Genomic DNA, 19,833 nt, shown 5'->3' with positions numbered 1-19,833 from the left:
ATATGTAAATTTAAAAGTTTAAGAAAGTTTACAAGTTAAGTGAAAGAAACTTCATTATTCATTTATATGTACATGTACATTTCTTCATTAAAAACTTGTCTTTCTGCATAATTTAGACTAACTTTGTGAGTTTTTTGAGGGCTGGAACCAATTAAAATTATTTACATTAATTCCTATGGGGAAAAGTCGTTCGAGATAAGAGCTGCTCGACTTAAGAGCCCAGGTCCGGAACGAATTAAACTCGTATCTCGAGGTACCACTGTACTTAAGAACCATTTTCTACTTAAGAACCCAAGCCCGGAAAAATTTCCCAGGAAATTTGAGAGCGACACAAAGGCCCAGCTAGTTTCCTGCCATTCCCCCTTTAATCCTGGCCATCTCGGGCTTTTCTGGGCTGCCAGAGGAGCCTTTCGGTGGTGTTTAAGGAGGCTTTGGCAGCCCAGAGCGAACGGAGCGTTTTCCTTTCTCTGGGCACTAGGAGAGGGAATAAACCACTTTACTGTGGTGACTCCCTCGCGCTGCCTCCCATACACCTGGCGCAAGGTTGCCTCCCGGAGTGTCTAGGTGCGGAAAGGCAAAAGAGGGCGCTTTGCCCGGGCCAGATCAACTCGGCTTCAGCCAAACCAAGGAGTCACCACAGTGAAGGAAAGGTGCCGGCTACAAAGCGAGCGAGAGGAGGGGGGAGCCCTTCAACATGGGAAGGAAGAGGCAGCAGGTAGCAGCAGCAGCAGCAGCAGCCGCCTTTCAGTCCTCCTCCTCTTCCTCCTCCCACTCAAATTCCAAGATTTTATTTCTTTCCTAATGGATTTGCACGCATTATTTGCTTTTACATTGATTCCTATGGGAAAAATTGCTTCTACTTAAGAACTTTTCTACTTAGGAACCTGGTCACGGAACGAATTAAGTTTATTTATTTATTTATTTTATTACTTAGATTTGTATGCCGCCCCTCTCCGAAGACTCGGGGCGGCATAGAGGTACCACTAGTAGCACAGAAAAACAAACCACAATCTAAAAATAGCAGGGAAAGCATCTATATACAAAACAGCATGACTGAGATATTGACCTTACTGCATACTGATCAAATTATAAAGGAGGCTGTTTGTACTCTCTACTAAAATATTCACAATTAGCAGAAAGAGGCCACAGGTTCCTGACAAGTTCTGCTAATTAACAAGAATGGTAAAAAGTGCAACTTACATCAGCTACAGAATGACTTGTGACAGGCTGTTAAAATACAGAATCAAGGAAAGGCTTGTAGTTATCCAAATGTTGTTCATCTCCATCAGTTTCCACTGATGGAGGGTCACTGATCAGATGGTTGCAAATGATAAGCTAAAATTATTTGGAAAAACACGAGCTCCTTTAGGATAAAGTGCAGGAAAATGAAACAAATGTTTGGGCTTTTTTAACTCTACATTTACCAAGATTTACCGAGACCTACATTTTTCAGCTCTAAATTGAATACAGTGGTCAGATTGAGCAATAATCAGAACAGAGAATCCATCCAGACCTTTTAATGTGTGTTGAGAGAAGTATGCTGCTGTCTCTAGTCCTATGCTCCCAATAAACACGAAAGAGGTGTAACATCTGTGCACAGAAGCCTTCATTATCTGTCCAAAGCACCATTTCTTCTCTTCCTGTTTGAACAGAGTCTGAATAGGAATTTAGCATCAAGACTGATAGATGTAGTAGCCATTTTGAGCTGTCTGCAATACGTTGACACTGACTTCAATTAATGACTGCGTTGGATTTTGTTAATAATGTGCTGGCTGGGAATTTTGGGAATTGAAGTCAAGGATACCACTGGAAAAATCCAGCCGATGTGGCTTGAGCACATGTTCAAAGGGAAAATCCTTTTATTGTCCGAGTTTCTTGTCTTCCCAGCTTTTATAAATGAGATTTTTAAAAAGATACTTTATACAGACCAAAATGTATACTCTCGGTATTCAAATATTCTTTTTAAAAAAATGTTGACATCTTACATGTAACAGGTACAACTTTTATCTTCCAGTCAATTTAAAAACTTGAAGGTTGTTGGATCACTGGACCAGCCTCACATCCACTTAAATCGCTTCTGATCTGGCCGTCCTCTGATCTCATATATGTAAGGAATATTGTAACAGTGGCAAATGTTGCAGCATTAACAGGGAAAGCCCGAAGCAAGGTGGATGTAAGACCCTTTGTGAACACCCTTGGGCCCTCATCTTTGTAGCTTTTTCTAATGCAGTCCAGAATACCCTGGTACCGTACGACGCCTCCAACTCCATCCGCCTGAAGGCGGGACTTGATTACATCCACAGGATATGTAGAGAGCCAGGAGACTATGCCAGACATGCCCCCTGCCAGGAGAAGTTTGGGAACGATGTAACTATCTTCCGCTTCACACCCGAGATACCTCGTGAGGCAGTCGTATGTTAAAAAGTAGAAACCAAAGCTGGGGGTCTCTCTCAGAAATGTGGAGACCATTCCCTTGTTGATGCCTCTTAGGCCCTCCTTCCGATAGATCTTCACCAAGCAGTCCAGAGAGTTTTTGTAGTTCTTGGACTTCAACTTGTATTCCCCTGTGCCCTGCAGCTGCATCCGTGTCTTAGCCAGTTCCATAGGACAGCAGATCACACACTGAATGGCACCTGCTGCTGAGCCTGCAAGGAATTGATGTATGGGCGTGTCCTTTCCAAGAGCACGGAGCGCATTCCCTTGAACGCCAAAGACAAGGGCGTTAATGAAGGTGAGGCCCATCATAGGCGATCCAATACCTTTATAAAGTCCAAGAGCCTAGATGAACAAACAAACAGATGATGAGCACCCCCGTAATCTGGATTGGATTCATGTTCTAACGAAACAGAGACCATAATGATCAGGAGACAAATCAACAATAGCAATAGCATTTTACATTTATATACCGCTTTACAGGCCTTTCTAAGCGGTTTACAGAGAGTTGGCACATATTGCCACCCTGAGTCTGCGGGGAGGGGCGGCATACAAATCTAATTAATAATAATAATAATAATAATAATAATTATTATTATTATTATTATTATTATTATTATTATTATTATTATTATTATTATTATAACAATCTGGGTCCTCATTTTACCGACCTTGGAAGGATGGAAGACTGGGTCAACCTTGAGTCTACTGAGATTCAATCTGCCAAAGTCGTTCCCTGTCCAATTGCCTTTCCTTATATCATATATCATATATATTCTCTCCCTATCTCTTATATCATATATATTCTCTCCCTCCCATCTACTTCTCTTCTTTTTTACTTTCTATCTTTATATATATTACTTAATGTCTATTCTCTTCCATATGTATTGTATATTGGACGAAGAATAAAATAAATAAATAAAATAAAAAAAAGTGCTGGCAGCTGGTGATCAGCAGACGTAGCTTGCAGTACTGCATTCTAACCACTGCACCACCAAGGGATTAGGTGCATCAAGGTAACAAAAATTACTACTAACTGCTGGAGTTATTATCACGGCAAACAGGACTCCGTTTCTACCGAGCACATCTCTTTAAGAATCAAATGCACATCTGTATTACCGCTGTCAGGAACTTGAGGTTACTTTCTGTATGAATCCTGAAGTTTTCATCTTCCAAATGAGGAACTGAGATCAACAGTAAAGTAGCAAGAAAAGCATCAATCCTTTTTTTGAGATTTCTTTGGAGGCAGAAAAGGAAATCAGTGCTTCCCCCAAGCCTTCCAAAACTTTAAGGCTGAAATGGATACTAATGTAATTAAGCATCCTGCCCTAAGAACCTCGGTGGGCAGTGGTTAGAGTGCAGTACTGCAAGCTACTTTTACTGATCTACTAGCAGTTTGGCAAATCGAATGTCAGTAGGCTCAGCCTTCCCTCCTTCCAAGGTCGGTAAAATGAGGACTCAGATTACTGAGGGCAATATGCTTACTCTGTGTAAACCACTTAGAGAAGTCTAAATGCTATTGCTATTTCTAAAACAAGAACACATTCATATACATGGTAAACTCAAGGCCTGTGGGCCAGACCTGGCCCACAATTTGGCTAAATCTGTACCGTGGGAGCTGCCCTTGAGACAGTGAAGGACCTGTGGCTCAGCCCTGGCCCAAGCCAAGTGGGCCAAAGCAGCAGACATGGCTCTGAGGCTCATCATGTTCCCGGCCACATAGCCACCATCCAGTTACAGATCAGCACCGCGCCTACCACCCCCTCCATGGCCTGCTCGCTGGCCAGGCCTTGCAGCCCATGTGGCTTCCCTTCTCCAGGACCATCCCTGCATGGGAAAGCCATAGGCGCAGTAAGTACAACCACCAGCAACACTGCCAATCTCTCCCCCATCCCTCATTATTATTTATTAGATTTGTATGCCTCCCTTCTCTGAAAACTCATTCCTTTTTCAGTGCAGAGGAGGAAGCAACATGGACTTCCAGGGAGGGAGTCAGGGGAGGAAGAGGGGGAGAAAGAAAGGAAGATCTCATCACCGGCTCAAGGTTGACTCAGCCTTCCATCCTTCCGAGGTGGGTAAAATGAGGACCCGGATTGTGGGGGCAATAGGCTGGCTCTATTTAAAAAAAAGTGCTATTGCTAACATGTTGTAAGCTGCCTTGAGTCTAAGGAGAAGGGCGGCATAAAAATCGAATGAATGAATGAATGAATGAATGAATGAATGAATGAATGAATGAATAAATAAATAAATAAATAAATAAATAAATAAATAAATAAGATGGCCAGCTTCCTCCTCATTCCCATCTTTCTTTCTTTCTCCCCCTCTTCCTCCCCCGACTCCCTCCCTGGAAGTCCATGTTGCTTTTTCCCCACACGGGATGGTCCTGGGGAAGGGAAGCCACATGGGCTGCAATATCCACTGCGGCCACATACACATGGCCCCCTAAGTCAATCACAAGTCGGATATGGCCCTCAATGAAATCGAGCTTGACACCCCGGTCCACAGTAATTACTATGCATATCTCTGGATATATTCTAAACTTGTGGCAGTTGTTATTGCAATATTCCCACAAAGCAATAGTTCTGTTACAACTAGGCAATAGTGAATTTGATTTATTCACCACCTGGTAGGAGTACCAAACATCCACCCAATTTGCAAAATTAAACTAAGCTTAAATATGGATGGAACTACGAAGGAATGGCCTCATGTCATGGCTTTTGATGATAGAGAAGCCTGGAAAGCCTTTGGAAATTATCAGCCATATTAAGATCTGTGCCATTAGTGCTACTGCTGCTGTTATTGTTTTGTGGGTTGTTATGGATTTTACTATACTATACTATCTTCTCTAGTGAGGGTGAGAATGCAATATTTTAAAATTTATCTCAAGAATTTATCTTTTCAGCATGTACATGGCATCCATCTGTTATGCCTTAAAGAGCTCCATCTTTTCCCAAGACCATAGTTCTGTGCTTAGTATCTGTTATGTGATTCTGGGACATTTGTGGGACAAAACTGTTTTCAGAATAAAAAATCAGAATTCCCACAATAAAAAAATACCAGTTTGTTATTGTATTCAACTGGATACCATGTGTCTAACACTGCAATGCTGTATATACTTAACTTAGAGTCCTATTACACTCGGGATAACCTATTTCCAAATACAGTGATCCCCCGGTTATTGCGTCACCGACCATTGCAAACAGGGTAATTTGCGATTTTTCAACCCGGAAGTCAAAACACCATCTACGCATGCATGCCCTTTTTTTCTATGGGCACGCATGCGTAGATGGCGCCCGGCAGATCAGCTGCTGGGCGGCTTCCCTGGGTCTTCCCCCTGTTGCTGGCGGGAGGGCGAGCAGCGGGCATCAGCAAGGAGTTTCCCCACCGCCCACGCAAACTCCTCGCTGCCGCCCGCCCTTCGCCCGCCCACACCGTTCATTCTCGCCGCTTTGGAGCTGAGTCCTGAAGCGAATTCGCTTCAGGACTCAGCTCCAAAGCGGCGAGAGCGAGCGCGGACAAGCCGGCATGGGGGGCTTCCTAGCAGCCCCCCAAACCCGGGTTGGGGGTCCGGGGGGTGCTGGCAAGCCCCCCATGCCGGCTTGTCCACGCTCGCTCTCGCCGCTTTCGAGCTGAGTCCTGAAGCGAATTCGCTTCAGGACTGAGCTCCAAAGCGGCGAGAGCTAGCGCCAGCGAACGGCTTGTCCGCGCTCGCTCTCGCCGCTTTGGAGCTGAGTCCTGAAGCGAATTCGCTTCAGGACTCAGCTCCAAAGCAGCTCCAAAGCGCCGCTTTCCAATGAGTCCCGAAGACAAACGTCAAACTTCCGCGTTTGTCTTCGGGACTCATTGGAAAGCGGCGCGTGTGTTTTAAAACGTCCCCGCCGACATGGGGGGCTCGCTAGCACCCCCCCAAACCCGGGTTGGGGGTTCGGGGGGGTGCTAGCAAGCCCCCCATGTCGGCGGGGACGTTTTAAAACACACGCGCCGCCCCCAATCTTCGGCTCCTCGCTAGCGCTGCGGAAGTAAAAACACCATCTGCACATGCGCAGATGGTGTTTTTACTTCCGCAGCGCTACTTCGCGAAAACCCGCTCATTGCGGGGGGTCCTGGAACGGAACCCTCGCAACGAGCGGGGGATCACTGTAATCATGTATAAACTGAATCACAGAAATTTAAATATTTAAAGTGGGGCTTTCTTTTCTTCCTTTTTTTCCCCTCTTCCCAAGAAACCCAACATTTCCCATTTACTAAGCATACTCACTTTCCATTGGCCATTTTTAAAAAAATAACTTTTATTTATTTATTTATTTATTTATTTATTATTTAGATTTGTATGCTGCCCCTCTCCGCGGACTTGGTCTTTATTTCCTGAAATGCTTTTTGGTATCTTATTAAAGCTGGTGAACTGTTGATACTCACTGCTAAAGTTTAATTATTAGAAGAAGCAGTTTAAAAGAATGTAGTAAAGTCTTGGTCTTGATCATTTCAGGTTGTGAAAAAGCAGATGGGTGACCACCAGCAAGAGAAAACTGAGGTACAAGAAGGGTGAGGCGTAACCATCTTCCATCAATCAATCAATCAATATATAGTACCGTATTTTTCGAAGTATAAGATGCATATTTCACCCCGCTAAAATTGGGTGGAAATTTAGGTGCATCTTACAGACTGAATACAGGTGTTTTTTGCCTCCCAAACCCTCCGCACATCACATTCTTGCCCTCCCTGGCCCCCAGAAGCACTCCTCAGTGCTCTGCATAGCTCATTTTTGCCAAAAGCAGTCCTGTTTTTGATCTCCCAAGCTCTCAGCACATTGTGTTTACATCCTCCCAGCCCCCCAGAAGCATTTTGCAGTGTTCAATGGCCAAAATGGGCCCGGTTTTGGTGAAAAATGTGGAGCACTGCAGATTGCTTCTGGGGGCCTGGGAGGATGTAAACACAATGTGCTGAGAGCTTGGGAGAGGCCAAGAACTATTTTTGTTGTTTTCCTCCTATACATTGAGATGTGTCTTATAGTCCGAAAAAATGTGGCAATTATACAATTAAAACGTATCCATATATATCTAGCTTACAAAAATAAGAATAGCATTGATTTGGATTCTATTTAAATCAAGCTACACCTGAATGTTTTAACCTCCATATACTATTTTTTTAATTAGATATTTTTTAACCTGTTGCAAACAAATGTCTTGGTGGATTACAATCTCAGCAACAAGTACAGTGTTCCCTCGCTTTTCGCGGGGGATGCGTTCCGAGACCGTCCGCAAAAGTCGAATTTAGAGATGCAGAAGTAAATACACTATTTTTGGCTATGAACAGTATCACAAGCCTTCCCTTAACACTATAAACCTCTAAATTGCAATTTTCCATTCCCTTAGCAACCATTTAGATTATTACTCACCATGTTTATTTATTAAAGTTTATTAAAAAAATATTTATTAAAGGCAGACGAAAGTTTGGCGATGATATATGACGTCATCAGGTGGGGAAAATGTGGTATAGGGAAAAAACCCGTGAAATATTTTTTAATTAATATTTTTGAAAAACCATGGTATAGACTTTTCGCAAAGTTCGAAGCTGCGAAAATCGAGGGAACACTGTACAGGTATAAATAGTTTTAAATAGTAATTAAGTCATGTCTAAAATAATCAAACAAAATGATAATTTGTTAAACTGCTACAACATTTTGGCAATTTGTATATGGTCCTTATTCTGTCCTGGGACAAGGCCATTCTTGACAGGTGGCTTGGGTACCTTCAAACTACCAGGTGGTTTTGCAGTTCCAGTACTACCAGCATAATATAAAAGGGGAGCCTATATTCCTTTTATATAAATAGCTCTTCGTGCGCTTAAGTGCCCATCATGCACATTCATTCAGAAAGTTACTTACAGATTCTTGCTTTATGATAGACTGGAAACAATGTACAGTCCCACGGTAGAGTGGCTTCTCCACACTTTGAACTTGAAGACGTACCTATAAAATGTAATTAGAAATTACTGACATGGCAAAAAAAAATCAGTTGATAGTATGATAGTACCTTTGGGTGCATACACATAATGTACATGTGCGCAGGCATGATGCCACAATAAATTAAAGAGAACACAGTTTGCATTTTGGGAGCCACTCAGATTTAAGTTATATCCTATATGGAATGGTAACTTGCTAGGTTGTTACAATAAGATCTTCAGTGAGGCAAATCCCCACTTGGCTGCTCAGTTATTGCTGGTTTAATTAGCATACCTGATGTTTCTAAAGAATTAAGTGTCCCTCATCTATGGAACCATAAATAGCTAAGCTCAAAATGTATTGGTTGTAAGTTCCCCAGGCATTTTTTTAGCTATAGGACCACAACTGTAAGACCTTTTACAAGCTTAGGTTCACAACTTAAATCTGCCAAAAGTCTAAACAATCTTATACAATGCATTCCAGTAATTTATACACTAGATTTACAGGGTCAGAAAATCCTGGATAATTTGGAACCTGGATATTTTAAAACTATTTAAGGATCAAAGTAAACCTTAAGAGCACTGCATCTTTCCAGTAAGAGTTCCATTTTTGTTCCAATGTCATTTCTCAATAAAAATCATTTTTATTAAGATGGGTTCCTGGTTTTTCTTCTTATTTTATAAAGGTGAATAGCAATCAAATGTTGGCAATTCAAAATAGTAAAAAGCACACCAAAAGTGGGCTCAGTAAACATTCCAGTAGCAATACCTAAAACTCGTTAACGCAAAGCAGTCATAGCTGTATGGGGAAATGAAAAATGGGTTCCTGATTTAAGGAAATGCTGAAACAGAATTCACAATTTAAGAGGTTTTTGCTTGTTAGCACAGATATACAAACTTTAAGCACAAAAGGGGACAAAGAAAAACACTAGAGAACAAATTGCAAATGTTAGACTTTTCTTTAAAAAAATACAGTTAAAAGGCATTACATACCCCACACCCTCCACTCTACAAACATTTTAAAAACTAAAAAAAAGGGGGGAGGGAAAGTACTTTTTGCTTGTTTATAAAAATTTGAACTAATCATAAATGTTGCAATAAATTAAGACCGAGAGAAACAGAATGTTCACCTGGTCTATACTTACTAGGTAACTCTCCCGTGATGAGGCTTATCTGTCATCTACAACAAAGTAACACTTTTGCTGTTAATGAAGACAGCCCCTAGCTCAAAAAGTAAAGGCAGTTAAGCAACAAAGCAATTGTACACATTACATCAACAAAAGTGGGGCAGGAGTCTCCATTTGAAGAGCTGGTTCCAAAACAGTTGAGCATCTTCCCCATTTTACAAGCCCTACCCTCCCCGTCCCACAAACCCAGCCTGCCTAATCGTGACAACTACTGGAAAGTTATTAAATTTTGCTTTAAATTCCATTCCATTTATTTATTTATTTATTTAAAATAACATTCAAGAGAAAATAGTGGCTAGCTCCATTATTCAGCTTCATCGGGAAAGGACTGTCAAATTAGATAAGGCTTAACAAAGATTTAATAAATGCCTTTTCATAAAATCAGTCGTTTTATTAAAATAAAACAACAAAAGCAATTAAAATTAGATTAGATTAAAATACAGCAATGATACGATCCTGTCCATATTTTCTTGAAAGATAATCATTGGGGGTGTGCTTTCAAATAAATCTGTCTGCAAAACAGATCCCCCCCCCAGTGTGAATAGCCATATCACTGTCCCTTTAAAAACACAGTAGCAAGCTAAGCATTTAAGATAAATGCTTTATAGGCAGGTTTATTTAAAGAAGAAATTATTTACGTTTTCATGTTGAAATTGAGCAAATTATAAATGTCTCGCCATGATTTGTGATAAATTAAGTAACCTCCCAAATATGTTAAGAGTTTTCTTACCAAGCAAATGTATTGAACATATTTCCAAGAATGCATATAGCTTGGTCCCCAGACAAGAGTTTGAGGGTATATGATGTAATTATTGCTTTTAAACTAAGATAGCCAGTGAATAACCACTTAAAACATCCCACAGATACCATGTTTGTGACAGGTGGAATATAAATATACCAAAGTAATTAAACTAAAATAAATTTTAATTCAGGAGTGTCAACTCATTCTGTGAACCTGTTCATAGGCAGGATTAAGTGTAATTCCTAAAACCTGATAAAAATCCTAAAATTCTGATAAAAAATGTGAAAAGAAATTCTGTGCAATTTAACAGAATGAATCCATAGCTAATATTATTTATTGCCATGAAATAACTAGAAAATGCATTTATAAGCCAAGAAGCTATATTTCTCAAGGCTTATATTACTAATTATTCCTTTGTTTTTAAAGGTTATTTTCAAAGTGTTATTCAGCACATTTTCTCTTCAAAAAGGTTATGTAATTCTCTTACAAGCCGAAATACTTGGATTTAAGTCCATTTGTTTTAATTTATACTCTTAACATACGGCATCATCCTGCACATTCATATTTCAAAATAAGCCCCATATATTTTAGTGAGGGATTTTCCAAATTAAAAATGCAAATATGTTTGCAACTCAAAATCCTTGTACTCCTATTACTGTATTACTATCTTATTTCACAGTCCTGTTTTGAATATTATTTGACTTGTTTACAGACGTGAATATTACCCAAACTCTTATTTTTTTTCTTGACAAATAATCTACTACGGAACTCTCCAACTGCAGCAATATACATCCATGTCTTAAGTAAGAAAATAAAAAATGTCATTGAAAACTCACAACATCTTTTCTTGGATGGGAAGAAGCACATTAAATCAGCAAGACTGTTTCATCATGCAGCAAACAGTCATCTGGTCAATATAATTAACAAATTAATTGCTTCAAACGCAAATAAAATAAGTGTACCAGATAAAGCAGGATTAAGGAAAATGCATTTTTAAATTTTATTTTAGTATGAATGAGTTATGTACTCTCAAAACTGTATCTAGGATTTATTAGATGCCATTGAACTATTAAGAATATGATTGAAGATATATATTTCACAACATTTTTTAAGTGTATCAAACAAGGAATGATACAATCTGGAACTCTAAATGTTCCATTTCTGGGGAACACTGTATGCAACATGAGACTTGCAGTGTTATAAGTGCGGTCTATTGGAATGTCTCTGGGATATATTTTATTTAAATGGCCTCAAATACCTAGATCTCTACCCTATTCTGTTTGTAAAGGTAAGTACTGCCTTCCTTCTAATCACATATGCCAAGAAAGCTTGTGAAAAGTAAACCCACCTTAACTGTATCAAATGGATGTCCTACCAGTACACCAGCAGCACCTGAAATAAACAAGAGAGCACAATGAGATCATGCCACTGGGAATTATTTAAAATACAGGAATTCATTAAGGACTTTGCAAAATATACTGCTCAAAAAAACAGAGGGAACACTCAAATAACTCATCCTAGATCTGAATGAATGAAATATTCTCACTGAATACTTTGTTCTGTCCAAAGTTGAATGTGTACAACAGCATGTGAAATTGATTGTCAATCAGTGTTGCTTCCCAAGTGGACAGTTTGATTTCACAGAAGTTTGATTTACTTGGAGTTATACTGTGTTGCTTAAGTGTTCCTTTTATTTTTTTGAGCTGTGTACAAACATTAAATACACATTCGGGCAGGAGTATCATCATGTAAGGTATCGTGACTTTTCCCCCCTTTGCTAAATTGGGAGTGGGTGAGGCCAGTGTGTGACACATCTGGACCATGGGCAAGGAGTTTTCTCCCCCCCTGCCTTAGAGCAAAGTACTAATCCATCTACAGTGAGTGGTGTCACCACGATGTAAAAAAGATGTCCAGAGTGCAGAGAAGAGAAACAAATGATTGGAGGCTAAAACATATGAAGAACAGTTGCAGGAACTGGGTATGTCTAGTTTAATGAAAAGAAGAACCAGTGGAGACATGATAGCAGTGTTCCAATATCTCAGGGATTGACACAAAGAAGAAGGTGCTTCTCCAAGGCACCCGAGGGCAGGATAAGAAGCAATGGGCAAAACAGAGAACATTATGTTGGAGAAGACTAAATTAGATGAAATATGAACAGGTGTAGATGAAAAAAATGTAATCAATAAACTATATAATTACCTATTATGTGTCAAATTAGAATGTGAACAAGTAGAAGATATTATGGTTAAATGGGGACAAAATTTTGGGTATACTGTACAATCGAATTAGATAAATGGAAACAACTTTGGGAAAGGAACTATAAATTGATTATAGCAACAGTCTATAAAGAAAATCTATATAAAATGTTTTACAGATGACACATGTCACCAGAAAGAATTGCTAAAATGTTTAAGGATAAAACTATGAAATGCTGGAAATATCCGGATCTTTTTATCGTATGTGGTGGACATGTGCAGAAGCAAAAACATTTTGGACTCGAATATAGACATGGTTAGAAAAAGTGGTGAAGCAAAAGCTAGAACTAAAACCAGAGGTCCTTTTGTTGGGCATTTTTGCACAACTTTGGCAAAAAAGATACATACTTCATTGTACATATGATAACAGTAGCAAGAATCATATTCACACAAAAATGGAAACAATCTAAGATCCCACCTGAAGAAGATATACTTTAAAAAATTTGGACTGCACCGAGATGAATAGAATGACAATGATGCTTAAAGACAGAGAAGAATCTGAATATTATAATGTTTGGATGAAGTTTTATAACTGGATAGAAAATGAATATAGTTAGAAACTGAAGTAGAGTGAGCACAAAATTAAAAGACCAGGAGTGATAAATAAATGATGTAACCCAGATGACAAAACTAGAATGTAAGGAGGTAGCATTATTTTTAAAGTGTATACCAATAATTAAAGCAGTGATTTTCAACCCTTTTTGAGCCACGGCACATTTTATATATTTACAAAACCATGGAGCACATTGAGTGGAGGGGGCGGCTAAAAAAAGTTTGGACAAAAAAATTCTCTCTCTCTCTCTTCCTCCCTTTCGCTCTATTTCTCTCTCCCTCCCTCTTTCTCTCCCTTCCTCTTTTTTTTTCTCTCTCTCCATCCCTCTTTCTTTCTCTCTTCCTTCTTTCCTCTTTTTTGCTCTTTCTCTCTCCCTCCCTACCTCTATGTCTTTCTCTCTCCCACCTTCCCTCCCCCTTTCTCACTCTCTCTCTCTCTTTCTTTCTTTCTCTCTCTCTCTTACTCTCTCTCTTGCTTGCTTTCTCTCTTGTTATCTTTCTTTCTCTCTTTCTCTCTCTCTCCCGTTCTCTTTCTTTTTGTCTCTCTTGCTTTCTTTCTCTCTCTCTCTTGCTTTCTTTCTCTCTCTCTTGCTTTCTTTCTCTCTTGTTTTCTTTCTCTCTGTTGCTTGCTTGCTTTCTCTCCCTCTTGCTCTTTCTCTCTCTCTCTTTCTTTCTCTCTCTCTTGTTTACTTTCTCTCTCTCTTGCTTGCTTGCTTTCTCTCCCTCTTGCTCTTTCTTTCTCTCTCTCTTGTTTTCTTTCTCTCTCTGAGCTTCGCGGCACACTTGACCATGTCTCACGGCACACTAGTGTGCCACGGCACACTGGTTGAAAAACACTGAATTAAAGGATAATGGCTATAAACATTTTAAAGTCCGAGGAATAGGGTGGCATAGAAATCAAATCAAATAATAAATAAATAAATAAATAAATAGACACCAAAAGAATATAACTACCGAGTAAGATACTATCAATCTGTTTAATATAAGAGTTATTAGAATCAAAATCACTCAAGAGAAGGCTTAGAGTAGTGCTTCCCACAGGGAGGCAATTTCATATTTAATGGGGTCAATTGGAACCTTGTTTAAACCTAGTTAATGGCCTTTTAAGGCTTTCTCTGCGTGAGTAGTTCACTTTTTGAATAATAAGAATTATATGTCATGGGAGAGGAGGCCTCCGGATTTTAAAGATGCTTAGATGGGCATGGCCAAAAAAAGGTTGGGAACCACTGGCTTAGAGGGAGAAAAAGGAAGTAGTTGGAGAAAGGAAGAGGTGGGATGGAGAGAGGAAGGATGGAAAGAGAGAAGGGAAGGTAGATGGAAGAGATGGAGAGAGTGGGAGGGGAGTGAGAAAGAAAAGCAGGAATACAGACTGATAAATTAACATGATAGAGGTGCAGATATGGAAATATAACAGATCAGATAGAATTATGTAACTATGTTATTGATATTGTGTTTTAAGGTATACTGTATGCACTAATATATGTATGGATGTGGAGCTAAAAATATTAAAAAAATACTACAAAAAACAAAAACAAAGAAGAGGGTGCTTCTCCAAAACACCTGAGGGTAGGACAAGAAGCAATGGGTGGAAACTAATCAAGGAGAAATTTCCTGACAGAACAATTACAGTGGAAAAACTTGCTTCCAGAGGTTGTAAATGCTCCAACACTGGAAGATTTTAAAAAGATGTTGGATAACCAATTGTCTGAAGTGATGTAGAATTTCCTGGCTAAGCAGGGGGTTGGACTAGAAGACCTCCAAGATCCCTTCCAGCTGTTATTCTATTCTAAATGATTCCTCAACAGAGCTAAATATTTATCCTCTGGGCAAGCTTAATGTTTCACTCTTTATAGGGTATTTCTGCCATTTTAAAGAGAAAGGGACTGAAATGGCAGATTATTTCCTACCAATTTTCCATTTGTAAGAAAGGGATGGGGAACAATTTCATTCTACATCATCATCAATTATTTTCAAATGGGAGGAAATCACCTGAAGCAGCACCAGGAAATAGGACAGGATGGCAAAGTTAATGGTTTGGAAACCTTTCAGGAGGGCCAAACGGCCTTTGGCTCCAAGAGAACCAAGGCTGCCTCTGATCTATCCAAGTTTAGAACATTCTGCCAAAAGAAACAGCTATGACAGGGACATATGATTCCCATTCCATCAATGACACTACTTTCTCAGTATGTACTGGTAAAACTACAATTTGCATTATTATAGATAAATTCTCTCCATGTTCAGCTAGAAGACTGCTATATTTTTATAGCTGTTAAACCAGCACACAGGTTAATAATTTTGTACAGGCAAAACTAAATTTACCCAATACTAATGCAAGTGTGATGAGAAAAAAAATTAATAGAAGTGGCTTGTATGCAGGGGTGGGCTACTGCCTGGAGAGGGGGGAGCGCAGTGGGGTAGCGAAAATGGAGCTCCATCCCAGAGCACCCAATTTGCACTGAAAGATGTTGAAAGAAAATGCAGGCCGTCCTGCATAAGCCACGCCCACAGTGTGGTAATAAACATTTTGAAAGCCCTTCACTGCTTGTATGCTAGCATTCTCAAATGATGGAAAATAAAATACGAAGTATCACCATACCTCTAATACAAATCCTTTTCCAAAAGATTACAAATATCCTGTTAAGAATGTAATCCTTTATTTTTATCTGCATAAAATCAGTACTCTTGACGCTCTGGGCTAAAGGAAAATCCTTTGTGCCTAATAAAACCTCCCACATTCCTTATCTGAACAAAGGGAGGCTAATCCCACCCCTTTCTCTTTCTTTGCTAGAATAGATGTAAATTACACCTCCTTCTGCATTCCAACACCGCTTGATCAGAAGAGCTTATCTTTTCTACTCAAATCTTGATAGCCTGCTTTGTAGGAGGCAGGACAGATACACTCTGTCTGCAAGGCATTTGTGAATCTTGCATCATGTGAACAATTCCAACACAGGCTAAAAGGAAGGCAATGTCTACAAATCTAGTCAGCTTACACTACAATAAACTGATACATCTATATGCATTTGTTATAGGAAATGAGGACAAGCCTTTGAGTGTCAGGGTGTTACATACACATAAAACTACACATTTTGTTTTGAAGCATTTATCTTTGGGACTAAGGCAGGGTTAAATGCTAAAGCAATTTAGCATTTGAAGTTCTTCCTTTAAAATCACATATGTGTCCTGCAGCATTCAATGTGTTAAGACCTTATCAAACCATTTTTAAGTTGCATTTAAATAGCTTACATGCTGAATTTCTGAAGAACAGCATTCTTGACTATGTGATGACATAGAGAAGTTAGTAACTAAGGGAAAGATTCAATTGGCTAGAGATTACCAGCATCTGTGAATCAATATTATGCAACCATGGGGTAGAACCAGAAAGCCTCAAGTATAAATTTAAGGCACAAAAATGACTTTGTCTCTTTCAGTCCACTGATTCCTTGCAAGAAAAATTAAAGAAGGGAGTACTATGTATGCCATTTTCAACTCTTGGCGGAAAGACGCATAAAAAGCAAATAAATATCTTGTGGTAGAAATGAAAACAAGGGCGAGTACACTGGAAAATGTTATTTACATCATTGTGACAACAAAGCAACCTTGTTTTATGTTCTGGGACTTAATTAAAAGCAACTATGAGGAAGTAAAATTAAATTACCCACATATTTGGAATTGAACGAATTCCAAAATTCCTGGGAGGCTATGACTAAAACCAGTAAGTTGTAAACTGAAAAAGGTCCCCCCCCCTCGATTTTTAATTTTCTACACACACACACCCTTAAATGTAAAAGAGAATCTAGCTGGGAAAACCTGATTTACACTTTGCTATGGGTAACAGGGTAACATTACTCTCCAGCTTCAGATAAACCGAATACTAGAAACTCCTTCTCATGTGATTTCACAATGGAAAGGGAACTGAGAAATACTGTACTGTGAATCTGTGTGGAGACAGTACAGATAAAAATCATAGTTGGGAAGGACCTTAAACACTTAATAAAAAAAATCAATAATTTAATTTGATTTGAATCCTGTGTTGGAATAAGCCTTCCCTTTTCTAAAAAAATAAAAATGCTCCCACAGTGACAGGAGAGAGAAGTCTGAGTTAGGTGTTTTTTGGGTAGAAGCAGCAGCCGGAAAGCCAAGCATTTTCCCTGTAAAAATTAATTTGCCTCTATTCTTCCCCGTCAGTATTTATTTAGTGTCCAAGAAATAAACTACCTAAAAGGGGGAGGGGGTGAAAATCATGCCAAAAGATAAATCAGACTGGGAAAATGAGTTCTGGGCTGCTTTGGCCTTCACAAAAACTCTTTCTCCTCAGCCCACAAACGGGGAGTCCAGATACTTGGTTTATAGTGTGACTGAGGTAAGTCATATTTTAAATATTACTTTAAACCGAAAGCCTATATCTAAATTCTAGGATTTCCTTCCATTAACACTTAAATCAGAGCTATCTGTTTATAATAATTATCTATTATAATAATTATAATAGACGGATTGGGCCACGTCCTAAGTCAACCCCCCACCCCACCCCAGTTTCCCGCTTTGGAAAGTTGGTCGAGGAGGAGAAGATAAGAAGAAAAAAGAGGAAGAGCCGGTTTCCGCTTTTAAGGGCACAATAGCCTCGCCAAGGCTGCAAAGTAGAGAGGTAGCCGACCTACACCCGAAGCCACCCCAAAGGTTTCCCAATAGTCCAGTGTTTCCCAACCTTGGCAACTTGAAGATATCTGGACTTCAACTCCCAGAATTCCCCAGCCAGCATTCGCTGGCTGGGGAATTCTGGGAGTTGAAGTCCAAATATCTTCAAGTTGCCAAGGTTGGGAGACACTGCAATAGTCCTTCGGCGATTTTGCGCGGCGTGAAAAGCTCCGGCAGGCATCTCCTCAGGTGCACCTCAACAAAGGGGGAGTCCGAAAAAACGAGACAAGCAATTCTCCGCTCGCGGGGAGGCTTCGGCTCGTCTCTTTCCCCCCCTCCTCGCTTTCTATAAGCGGCTGCGCACGAAGGCAACACCTCCCGGCCTCCCTCGGGCGGGTGGGCAGCGCATCTTCACTGCAGTGCGCCAAGCCGCGGAGGGGAGAGGTGGCCATCGCCAGCCTACCGCAGCTTCCCCTCTCTCTCTCTGATGGCTGTCTGTCTCTGTCTCCCTCCCTCCCTCATCTACGCCACCTATTCACCGCCGTGGCATCATCTCCGTAACCCCCCCCCCCTCGATCTCCCTCCCCATCGCTCGGGGCGCCGCTTCTCACTTACCTCCTACGCAGCCTGCGAGGAAATCCAGCGCCATGATCGCTGCGCCCGACGCGTGTTTTGGAAAAAAAAAAGACTTTAAAAATGCGCTTCGCTCCGGGTTTTCTTTTTAAATGATTTCTTGATTGGGGTTGCAATGCGCCTCCGCGGGGCTCCGAGCACCGTAACGGAGTTTCCTTGACGACGGAATAAAAGGAGGGGAGTTTGGGCTTGGCTGGAAAGGCTTAAAATCCGGAGGCTCTTCGGAAAGCTCGTCCTTTCCTTTGGCTCCGTCGGCCTCCCCTATGCGCGTTCTGACAGGGAAAAAAAAATCCAAGGCGCCCTTCGAGCCGGCGCGTTCCTCGATTGTCGCCCAACTAGACGGAGCCGTTTCTATTTCTGACGCCAGCGAGAGGAAGGTGGGGTGGGGGGAGAGACCGAGCCTTATGGGGGAAAAGGCCGCCTCCAATAGGAAGGCCGCTTGCGAGACGACGCCCTTCCAGCGGTGCCCTCCGCTCGGGCCCTCGATTGGGCGATCCGCTGGGCGGCGTCTGGGCCGCGGGAAGGCGGCGGCTGCGGAAGCCTCGGGGCGGCGGGGAAAGGAAAGGGAGGCAGCGCCGCCTACTAGAGCCGGGGAAATACCGGCCTCCGCCGTTGTTGCCAGCGCATCTGCGCAAAGCCGGGCAGGTGCTGCGGGTTTAAAGGCCGCTTTAGGGGGGCGGCGCGCTGGCTCCTATCCAGAAGGTGGCGGGGCAGTGACTGCCAGTCAGTCTCTAATCACTGCCTGGTTTGGTTCTGCAACCCAACAACTACCATGGCCAAATCGTATGGATGATTAGTGTATGCATGTTGTTGTGATTGCTTAATTTATGGGTTGTTAATTAGGGTTTTATAGGGGTTTTTTATTTTAAATTTGACTTCTTTTTATTGTTTTGTATTTACATTGGTGTTTGTAAGCTACCCTGAGTCCTTCGGGATTGGGCGGGATAGAAGTCGAAAGAAAGAAAGGGAGAGAGAGAGAGAGAGAGAGAGAGAGAGAGAGAGAGAGAGAGAAAGAAACTTCAGAGGATAATGAGAACTGCAGAAAAAAACCCAAATTGCTGCCAATTTGCCTTCCATTGAGGACCTGTATACTGCAGGAGTCAAAAAGAGGGCTGTCAAAATATTTACTGACCCCTCACATCCTGGACATAAACTGTTTCAACTCCTACCCTCAAAATGATGCTATACAGCCCTGCACACCAAGACAACTAGACACAAGAATAGTTTTTTCAAGAACACCATCATTCTACAAAACAAATACAGTACTGTACTGTAATTCCCTCAATACTATCAAACTATTCACTGTCTGTTTTTTCCCCATCATTCCTATCACCCATTTCCTCCCACTAATGACTATGACTGTAACTTATTGCTTGAATCCTTAAGATTTTTATTAATATTGTTTCCTCATTGCTTATTTGACCCCTTGTATGTTTTCTTTTATGTACAGTGAGAA

The 19,833-nt window shown here is 40.8% G+C and overlaps 1 protein-coding gene across 4 annotated transcripts; it reads right to left on the bottom strand.

The window, feature by feature from the left end:
* Window positions 1-905: 905 nt before the first annotated feature.
* Window positions 906-19,006, bottom strand: SLC25A29 (solute carrier family 25 member 29). Of its 4 annotated transcripts, XM_070752310.1 has the most exons (5): window positions 18,360-18,385; window positions 11,651-11,694; window positions 9,519-9,553; window positions 8,318-8,401; window positions 906-2,778 (listed from the first exon to the last, which is right to left on the bottom strand). In XM_070752310.1, exon 5 carries the CDS (start codon window positions 2,743-2,745, stop codon window positions 2,020-2,022), a length of 726 nt encoding a protein of 241 aa, XP_070608411.1. In that variant the 5' UTR covers window positions 2,746-2,778; window positions 8,318-8,401; window positions 9,519-9,553; window positions 11,651-11,694; window positions 18,360-18,385; the 3' UTR covers window positions 906-2,019. The 4 variants fall into 4 exon arrangements, with proteins under 4 accessions (XP_070608411.1, XP_070608386.1, XP_070608403.1 ...); XM_070752285.1 differs by lacking the exon at window positions 9,519-9,553 and having other exon boundaries at window positions 18,360-19,006; XM_070752302.1 differs by lacking the exons at window positions 11,651-11,694; window positions 18,360-18,385 and having other exon boundaries at window positions 9,519-11,209.
* Window positions 19,007-19,833: the final 827 nt, after the last annotated feature.

The sequence above is a fragment of the Erythrolamprus reginae genome, chromosome 1 (assembly GCF_031021105.1).
Source record: "Erythrolamprus reginae isolate rEryReg1 chromosome 1, rEryReg1.hap1, whole genome shotgun sequence".
NCBI lineage: Eukaryota > Metazoa > Chordata > Lepidosauria > Squamata > Dipsadidae > Erythrolamprus > Erythrolamprus reginae.
Note: the sequence above shows the minus strand (reverse complement) of the source record. Positions and strands in the feature narration are given on the sequence as shown.